General features: G+C 46.9%; 1 protein-coding gene across 3 annotated transcripts; it reads right to left on the reverse strand.

Annotated features, from left to right (window-relative positions):
• Positions 1–5,233: 5,233 nt before the first annotated feature.
• On the reverse strand, positions 5,234–8,305 carry LOC119103368 (uncharacterized). Of its 3 annotated transcripts, none has more exons than XM_037226882.1 (4): positions 8,204–8,305; positions 7,195–7,338; positions 6,313–6,493; positions 5,234–6,089 (listed from the first exon to the last, which is right to left on the reverse strand). In XM_037226882.1, exons 1-4 carry the CDS (start codon positions 8,206–8,208, stop codon positions 5,871–5,873), a joined length of 549 nt encoding a protein of 182 aa, XP_037082777.1. In that variant the 5' UTR covers positions 8,209–8,305; the 3' UTR covers positions 5,234–5,870. The 3 variants fall into 3 exon arrangements, with proteins under 3 accessions (XP_037082777.1, XP_037082775.1, XP_037082776.1); XM_037226880.1 differs by having other exon boundaries at positions 7,141–7,338; XM_037226881.1 differs by lacking the exon at positions 8,204–8,305 and adding an exon at positions 8,071–8,107 and having other exon boundaries at positions 7,141–7,338.
• Positions 8,306–9,584: the final 1,279 nt, after the last annotated feature.

Below are 9,584 nucleotides of genomic sequence, written 5' to 3' on the forward strand. Positions count from 1 at the left end.
TTAAGACGATAGCATGCGTGTTGCATTGATCTGGAGACATAGTTTTGCAGCATTACATCGTTCACGACCATTCCATCTCACATTCCAATAACATATGACATCACTGTTCACAAAGCATGATTGCTGCCACATTATTTACACCACAATGTTTAAACAGCGTTATTCAGGCAACACTATGTTTCCTGCATTTACATGACACATGTGCCACAAAAACACTTACACAGCACCAAAAATTATCGTATCGTAAAAAGCTGGAGGCTGCGGGTCGGAAGCCGGTTTCGGTCTCGCGGACCAGGTGCGACAGCGGGGTGAGGCGAACTAACACTGACGCGGGAGAAAACAATGGCGTGAGGCGAACTAACACTGACTCGGGAGAAAGCAATGGCGTGAGGCGAGCTAGCACTGACTCGGGAGAAAACAATGGCATGAGGCGAACTAACACTGACTCGGGAGAAAACAATGGCGTGAGGCGAACAAACACTGGCGCGGGAGAAAACAATGGCGTGAGGCGAGCTAACACTGACTCGGGAGAAAACAATGGCGTGAGGCGAACTAACACTGACTCGGGAGAAAACAATGGCGTGAGGCGAGCTAACACTGACTCGGGAGAAAACAATGGAGTGAAGCGAACTAACACTGACTCGGGAGAAAACAATGGCGTGAGGCGAACTAACACTGACTCGGGAGAAAACAATGGCGTGAGGCGAACTAACACTGACTCGGGAGAAAACAATGGCGTGAGGCGAACTAACACTGACTCGGGAGAAAACAATGGCGTGAGGCGAACAAACACTGGCGCGGGAGAAAACAATGGCGTGAGGCGAGCTAACACTGACTCGGGAGAAAACAATGGCGTGAGGCGAACTAACACTGACTCGGGAGAAAACAATGGCGTGAGGCGAACTAACACTGACTCGGGAGAAAACGACCTCGCGGGCGCGAGTGACGGCTAATGTGGGAATCAGCGTTTAATGAGACGATGGGTAGGTAAAGGTGTCAATGTTACCACGTGTCACTAAATGTGTCATGGTGTCAATGCGTGGTTATCATGCGCAAGCGTGCAGAAGCCGTCGCTCCTCTTGTTTTCAGGCTGTTTCAGGATTTATGTCATATGCGTCAACCAGAATAGGTAAAGGCGTGAGATCGGTTTTAGAAGGAATGCGAACGTGCCTTCTAACAATTCTTAGATAACCCCAACACTGCCGAACCCATGGACGTGCCAGTAAAAAGACCAGGAAGCTACCAATGCTCTTTTTCAGAAACCGGTCATACAAAACACGTTGTGGCTTAGGATCAAAATATGATGAATACTATATTGGCAATAAAGACTATATCGAGAAGTAGCTCAGCTACCTGTGACACATTATGCCCACAACATAGCACAAAAACAAATGTTGCTCACAATAACAAGTGTGGTCAGCACGGTGACTTCCATTTAATAGATATAGGACCTCACTGAAGCATTGCAATTTTTTGCGGTGTGGCTTCAGGAACGTGTCCAGCCTCCCGTGCGTAGAGCCACAGGCAGACGGTCTGAAACGATTGCGTGCCGTAGAGACTGTTTGGGACTGTTTTCCATTCGATCGCCATCAACTGTTACAGATTATCATGCCGTCGCAAATATAAAAATGCTGGGATCGAGTTGCCAAAAGATCGTCATTTCGTAGAAGGCCACTGAAAACCATGTAAAACGGGTCAAATTTGAAGTCATAGGGAACACTGGATAACAACTTCTTCAAACGCAACCTTTGAGCTTGAGAGGGACAATTTTGTAACACGGCTATTTGTAACGGGTCGCATTTACACTTAGCTAGAACAAAACGCCTACCTAGCTACAGGCGCATAGCCCAGTTTCGACTGTATAGGTGGAAGCACCCTTTAGAATAATTATTGTGGCTACTTCCTCTCAAGAGCGATCGTCTTCAGTATGCCAGGAGACACTGTTTAAACAACGATGTGAAGCAACCATAACGAATTGTACTCATAAGCAAGTAGAAGAATGCACCCACTGTCGAAAAACCAGGCGCTCGATGGTTCCTTGCTCACACCAAGTTTAGCATTCTCTCCATTTCTGGTGAATTTTTGGCTCTGGATGGAGAAGTACGCATGAAAATTGATACTATTACATTGGCACTTGACTAACTTTGACTCATTCATATGCGCTTGGGTGGGGGTCAAATTGCCGCCCCCCCCCCCCTCCCCCGAAGGTTTTGTCGGACTTGTTACCAAAGGCGCGGCGCAGCCGCGTTAAATTTTGCATAGCTGTAGACAATTAAATAGCAAATGATCTGGCATCAAAAATTCGAATGTTCCTTGTAAGGGTAGCTGACCTTTGGCAGGTAAAAGTCAGGTCATGGTTTCAGCGAAGGCAATTTCTAGGGAATCCTTCAATCTGATCCAACAACGGAGTGTTAGACAAAGCCATACATCTCTGAAATGCTTTCTCAGGCAACACAACAATTGAACAAATAGCATTGAACAAGAGTCAGGTATGAAGGTCAGATCAAGGTCAAAAACAAGCTGTTCTATTACTCTAGGGCTTGCTGTAAGAGATAGTTTCTGGTGCTCGTTCCGAATTTATTGGTAACAGGAACCGCATTATACACCTTCCATGGACTTCTTAAAGGTCGGAATATTAACTGACCTAGAATGACCTAGATAAACATTTGGTTTTAGGAATATACTGCCAAGCGTAGTCTCTGTTGCTTATTCAAATACAAAACTCAAAGCAGTTTTGTATGATTTTGGTCACCATGACTTTCAAATGGTCAAACGTCACAGACCTTAAATGAGCATGTGACCTTTTGCTTAGAACACTTATCTAGAATCTTGGAACCCTTCGGAGACTAACCTGGAATTCGACCTTGTTTGACCTTATTTGACCTTAATGTCATGACTTAGGAACCTAAAATTTTAACCCAAGTGAGTTTACGTACGGGTCAACACACTGTGAATTTGGTGTCTTGAGCTCCCTGAGTTCCCGATATCTCAGAGGGTGTCAAGTTCACCCCCACCCGAAGAAAGGGTACCCAACCGGCCACCCGGGAGCGTGTTAACCGTTTTATACATTTGTTTGAATGCTAGCGACATAGCTTGATGGGTCAGTGAAATGAATTATCATGGAATGTGAGCCGTGGAACATAGCAGCACGATTACAGGCAGAGGCACATGAGGGCTTTGTGCGGGGTCATGACTCCGGTTCGTCGATCCAAAGTCCGATGTGTCATTAAAGCGAGCCGACCTTCGTGAATTGGCAGACTACTAATAGCCTTTAATGCGCTGCCGTTGCTTTATAGAGCTGACGGTGTTGTGGCCAGTTTAGTGTATTTTCTTGCGTGACACTGACACATATGCATGGCATGTGACCACACAGCTCCTGTATAGGCTTCCCTGTATCAACCCGTGAGCAGACTGCTGTGATTTGTTTCACAACAGAGCAACTGAAGCGTTCACCCCATGATTGGCACTTGGGATCTGTGGGCATAGCCTACAAACTTCAGTGGGAGGGGCCTAAAATCGTTGGTCGTGGTCGGACTAACTTTTTTGGGAGGTCAAAACAAACGTAAGGGCACGTACGTACCTAATAACTGCACCATGGATTGACGGTAAATAGTGCACCGGACAGCTACCACTTCAGAAATCCGTAAACATCTGGCAGATCATGAACTGGACGGAGACTCGGATCTCAGCACGAACCCACATGTCACCACGTGCGCGACGACGGGGGACCCCGACGGGGACTGGAACGGTGCAGTTGAACGCAGCCTAGGAAACTGCACAACCGCAGTAAAACATAACTTAGACGTGATCCGCCAGGGGGGAGACTGCAATAATGCAACAAAACACAGCTTGACGTCTCGGACAAGCGATGGCATGCCAGCTGTGCCGGCACCAGCAGCAAGATGCTCAGGTGAGGCTAGGGTGTTTATTGACTCTGTTCCGTGATATTATTCAGCGGTCATGTGCAAAAAATATTTAGATAGAAGGTTCGCATGTTTTATGCGAACATCGGGTGCACCTACAGAACTCGGGGAGTATTGACTCCATGGCGAACCGCAGTGGTGCAACCAGATGGACGCAACGCGAGAGTGACATCTGCCGACTCTGCAAAATCGCGTGCACTTCTTGGCGGATGCCTTTTCGTTTCTGTTGTTGAGCTTCCAATCCGAAATCATCGTTCTTTTCGCTTCTTTTTACTCAGAATCCCCTCCCATGCTTTACAGTTTCGTCATCTTCTGTGCAAATCATTTGTTATCTATGAGAGTAACAAATTTAGCCGCTCCTGCGACCTGGTATTTTATGTAGACGCATTTGTGATCAGCAAGAGTGGCTTAATAAAATTATTGGCCTCTGATTCTGACATTCAAAACTTTCATGAAGTCTTTAAAACCAGCGGGATCGCATCACTAACAATGTTCTGCTCAGCGCAAGCGACGCGCTGTATTAAACGTAACTTCCACGCAAACAAAGATGCTGAAAACTTCGTGATCATGGTAGAGATATTAGTGAGTTACAGTTAATGCAAGAATGTCAATTATTTCATTATTAATGCCGTATCCCAGCGGAGGGCGCAAAACAAACAACCCGGCAAAACACATCACTTTCTTGCTGCAGAAAGCGAGTTGACTTGGCGGTGAGAATTGATGAAAAAGCGTAAGATTCGATGTCGTGGTAGCTGCTGCGTACTGATTGCGCCTGGGATAGAAATCTGGAGCATAGATCTGCTTCCGATGCCTCATCAACGACCAGTTTGATTGTTTCAGTCACGACGCAAAACTGAGCCTTCGAAGGCCACCCGGTTTTCCAGCGCGTTTATTCTCTTATAACGAATCTGTAATCAAGGGCCGGCTAATGTACTGGGTGCGTTGAACACAGTTAGGTCCATGAGCGGCAGTGCTAGTCCAGGGCGCACCTAATGAACCCGTGAGTCCGCCTCCCTCAAATCGGAGAAAATGAAAAATATTTATTTTAGTCTGTCACCCATCGTAATAGTTCCTTGCTAAACATTCTTTCTTTGCCAAAGTCTGTCCTGTAGAATTTCTTTTTCAGTATCATTTATACTGAAAGAGACTGGTGTTAATAAAGTGGATTTTCACTTGGCACCAGAAATGAGCTACTTTATGTGTGGTGGCTATGGCCGGATTATTAGTACGGAAACCAACGCCCATACGGACGCGCAGCATTTAGCCACTCATGACTTAGCCCCGGTACTCATGAATCTAACTTGCAGGAGTTTGCGGTCTTCCACACTTGTATTCAATATGAGCAAGGTAATACATTCCCTACCTTTCCACACATGCCTGCGAAAATACCCTGAATGTCTCCACCTATGTTCGCAGTTTCACAAGCGACAAGCTTTCACGCAGCCATACGCATGTACAAACATGACTTAACCTTTCCACCATTTATATAACATTTACCTCAACAAACATCGCCATGGAAGTGATATGCTCGCAAACCGTCGAAAATTTAACCAGCACACTCCACGCATTGCTCGCGCGAGGCCACTTCTTCCTTTCCGGACCACCACCCACAAAAGCATGGATATGGTTGTGAACACCGCATCTGTCACAGCTCTAGTTATTACGCTGCATAGCAGTCCCCCGTCACCGTCCGATGGTTCGTCTGGCTCACCAGCCGATGGCCTGACCCGGGTCACCGTCCGACTGCCCGCCTCATACGTCACCGCCCATGTATGAATGTCGCTTGATCCTCTATCCCGAGTCACTGACCGACAGTCTGCCCCGGCCGTCGCCGTTCCTGCCCGGTGGCGCATCCCGGGTCATGGACATGGGTCATCGAGAGATGGTCTACCCCGGGTCACCGACTGATGCTCCGCTCCAGGTCACCGACCGATGCTGCGTTACGGGTCACCGACCGATGGCCTCCAGAGCCTGACTGGTGCGCAGCTGCAGCAGCTTGGGGTCGGCCAGCAGCTGGTGCAGCTGGTCCGTCGGCAGCTCCAGCAGCATCCCGGTCAGCTGCGGCGCCAGCTCCGGGTGCTGGGCACTCAGAGCTGTGAACAGCTGGTCACCCAGCTCCTCCGGGGCCGGGGTCGCAGCGCTCGTGGTGACGGTACCGGCGGCGCCCTGCACAATAGACAGATGCTGGCGAGCTCCCATGGAATGATGATGTGCAATGATGTGCAATGAAAGGACATCTAAGAAACACAGGATGGTCACAATGCTGACGACTGACTGACAGAGTGACAAGGAAAGACACTGGCATGAAAGATCCATGCCACTTGCAGGCATTCCTGTCCTGTGTGTTCTGAGTCACCTGGTGTTGACAGAGGGGAACAGCATCACTGACCCCGGTGAAGCGAAGGTACTCGGCGCGGGCGGCGCGGACGGCCTCCCCCAGTCGCGCGCCGTCCTGCAGCAGGCGGGCCAGTCGCAGCGGCGGCAGCTCCAGCAGCATGCCTGTCACCTGAGCACACAGCTCCGAGTCCAGCTGCGACACCTGCATGAACACTGCCTCCTCCAGGCTGGTGCTGCCAGGCAAAGGCATTCAATATCATAATGTGAGCCTGAGGTCAGCTCAGCTTTTGGTTAGTTTAGGAACTCCCAGAGCTGTTCAACTATTTGAGATTTGCATCTAAGCATTTCAAAAAATGTCTCAGTAAAAGCCACTTCATGGCCACTGGGTTGGCACAAATCTGATACAAGCTGTTAACATTTTAACAATGAGAGAGTTAGTAACTGATACATTTTGTTCATTATCATAGTTTTATTATTACAATATATCAGAAGTAATGCATCAGGTCAGTGTCTGAGCTGCACTGAACCAGCATCACAGGCCCAGTGCATTACTGACGAGACAAATATATCAGGGGTGCCGCCAACCAACACTTGTGGGACAAACAAATGGCTGTGTGGAGGATTTCACTCAGTATCCTACTGATGATCCAGACAGCACACCATATTTCCAGAGGGCATGTATCTGATGACACCTGCAATGGACACACACAGCTGTCCCATCCTACATGTCTGAGGTGTGTTTCCAGATGCACAGGAATCAGAAGTTATAATTTAACATCCCCTTTTGGCACTTAATGCTGGACATCACTGAGGAAAACATTAACAGCATAAGTCTGTGATTTCATTGCAAAAATTAACTCAGGTTTCCTGCTACCCTTACCATGTCCCACTTCCCCTGGAGCCTAGCCTTAACATTATGCCTAAGGGTTCATGCCTGCCATCTTGATGAAAAGACTGCATGATTTCTGCAGCAGACTGTAGCTTCTGTTCTGACTGCAGGAGTTCCAGGATCTCTTCATTGGACAGTCCATTTCCAACCAGATGTGTCAATACCTCTGCTTTCCCTGGATACATATGTCTGTAACATGTACATTAGTTTACACACCAAATGAAATTAAAATGAGAAGTGGAATGGGATTATGAAGCCTGGGGTCCGGAGACAGCCTGAACTAGTAATAACATGATTAGCAGGGAATCTGAGGAACATGCATTGCATGAGTAAATCTGGAGGGACATAATTCAATTTTAGGATGAATAGTGGGGACATGTCCCTCCATAAACTCTTTGGTAGCATTGGCAACACAGGGTAAAAATGGCATTTGCCTTAATTTCCATAGAAGTCCTGATGCCACTGCCTCCTGGCACGTTAGGTTATCTTTATCTTTACCTCAAACCAGACATGATCCGGCATTCTATTTGTAGGGCAGGTAGTCACCAAAAGTAGTGATTAAAGCCCACTATCAATATTATTAAGAGGGACAGGGCTCAGTGATTATGCATCTGACATTTCCAGCTATCTGTATGGAGGCATGTACAGTGAAACAAGAAAAAATGTTGACCTGGGAGGAAAGCCAGCCCAATGGGCTCTGTCCGAAAGCATATATACATATATATATATATATATGCTTGTATGCTTATATATATATATATATGTAAAAAATGCAAAATATTGACAAGAGAGGCAGCCAAATGGGCCCACTACCATATTGGCTGCACACGTGCGTCAGAACCTGAAATTACGGAGTCAAGTTGACTGCATTGGTTGACTCAGCCAATCAATTGTATAACTCAAGAAACCACGCAAACCTACCGCAGTTTGGCCTGTAAGTGTTCTGTTAACACAATAGTAGTATTGGAAGAGCACCTGACATCTTGCAGTTGAGTTTCACCTCTGCAAACAGTAAAGGAAGCCGCAGACAACTCCACCACAATAATTTATTCACAGCATCTAAAAGTGTCTAGTGCACAGGCGCCGACACATGTTAGGTCAACTAGCTGCAGGTATACACCGGCCCAAGGCCCTACTACCGGCCTCTATCGGCCTTGACAACAGCTGGCAAAGTATACCGATTGTTGGCGTTTGTAGCGCATTCACACGTTGTATTCGTCAACGTTATGTGAAGCGTGTATACAAGAGTGCGTGTTGCGCACGGTCATTATAGGTAGTCAGAACGTTACGGCTGTCGCTCGCAGTGGATATTGGTTTGGTCCACTGCATCGAGTCGTTCAGCCTTTGCCCACCTTTAAACGTTGGTGTAACAGTATATACCGCCTTGGGTGTAAGCGCTGGGGGCGTTGGATAGCCTCGGCACGGGCCTAGGTTTTAGCCCCCCCCCCCCCCTTCGTCTCCCGTGGTGTGACATTTCTACCTCTAATTTGTGTCAGGAACGATTGTTTTCCTTGTTTTTCGATTGAAATGTCGTTTTTGGGTAGGTTGTTCCCTGCAGATTTCAGCTACCCTCCCCCTCCCCCACCCCATCCAACCAGGATTCATCCACACCCTGTGATCTTGGAGGCATAGTTACACTCATGTCCATCTGCGATCCATATTGAGCAGTGTTTAAATGCTTTCATCCCTGGCCAGAATTTTCTTATCACCTTATCTTCATGATTTTTATCCAGAATTTGATATGGTTATCTGTAAGTTGAATGAAGGCTCATCTAACTGTGGTTTGCTTCTGACAGATAAGTCAACATGTCGCTGGCAAGCTTGGCAGCGTATGACAGCACTGATGAAGAGTGATGCAGAGCCTGATGAATGACCAGGCCCTCTGGACTGTCACCTTCAGTCCCACCTTTGACAGTGCCTGTGGATATCATAGAAGATGAGGATGATTATCAAACAACTAGTAGAACTGTAACATCATCATTGCCCATGGTTAATGGTAACACAAAAAGTGACACTGGAAGCATCTTCCAAGCAGATGATGTTGTTGTGATGTTCCCCTGGCTGAGAAAATTCATGCAGAAAAGCCAAAGAAAAGTGGTAAAGTTAAAATATCAATACCATCATTGTCACAGGTATGTGTATAAGACAGTATGTATTTTGGATTTCACCACTTGCCTCCCATTCACTCTTGAATTTTGGTGCCCTCCACCTTTTTATGATGATTTCTTTCATCCTTATTGAGTGGAATTCCAGCAAAGCTCCATTTTTCAGGATTTTCACAGTCATCTGCATACAGATCACTTCTGCTATATATTTGATAATGACCTTGATAATATGGTAGGCATGAAATGTTAAGATCAGCTCACAATGTGTTGCAGATATGTGCAAACTACTTGATCTGTTTTCAAAAGCAAGCCATGTGCTGCAGTCAGTAT

The sequence above is a fragment of the Pollicipes pollicipes genome, unplaced genomic scaffold (genome assembly GCF_011947565.3).
Source record: "Pollicipes pollicipes isolate AB1234 unplaced genomic scaffold, Ppol_2.1 Scaffold_5724;HRSCAF=6776_pilon_pilon_pilon, whole genome shotgun sequence".
Taxonomy (NCBI): domain Eukaryota; kingdom Metazoa; phylum Arthropoda; class Thecostraca; order Pollicipedomorpha; family Pollicipedidae; genus Pollicipes; species Pollicipes pollicipes.

What these genes read in the sequence shown, in the direction of transcription:
- LOC119103368 (XM_037226880.1), bottom strand. An exon ending in TCCAGGGGAAGTGGGACATG is followed by an intron (nt 6,494 to 7,140) that starts GTAAGGGTAGCA and finishes TTTGCCTGGCAG; the next exon opens with CACCAGCCTGGAGGAGGCAG. An exon ending in AGTACCTTCGCTTCACCGGG is followed by an intron (nt 6,090 to 6,312) that starts GTCAGTGATGCT and finishes TCTATTGTGCAG; the next exon opens with GGCGCCGCCGGTACCGTCAC.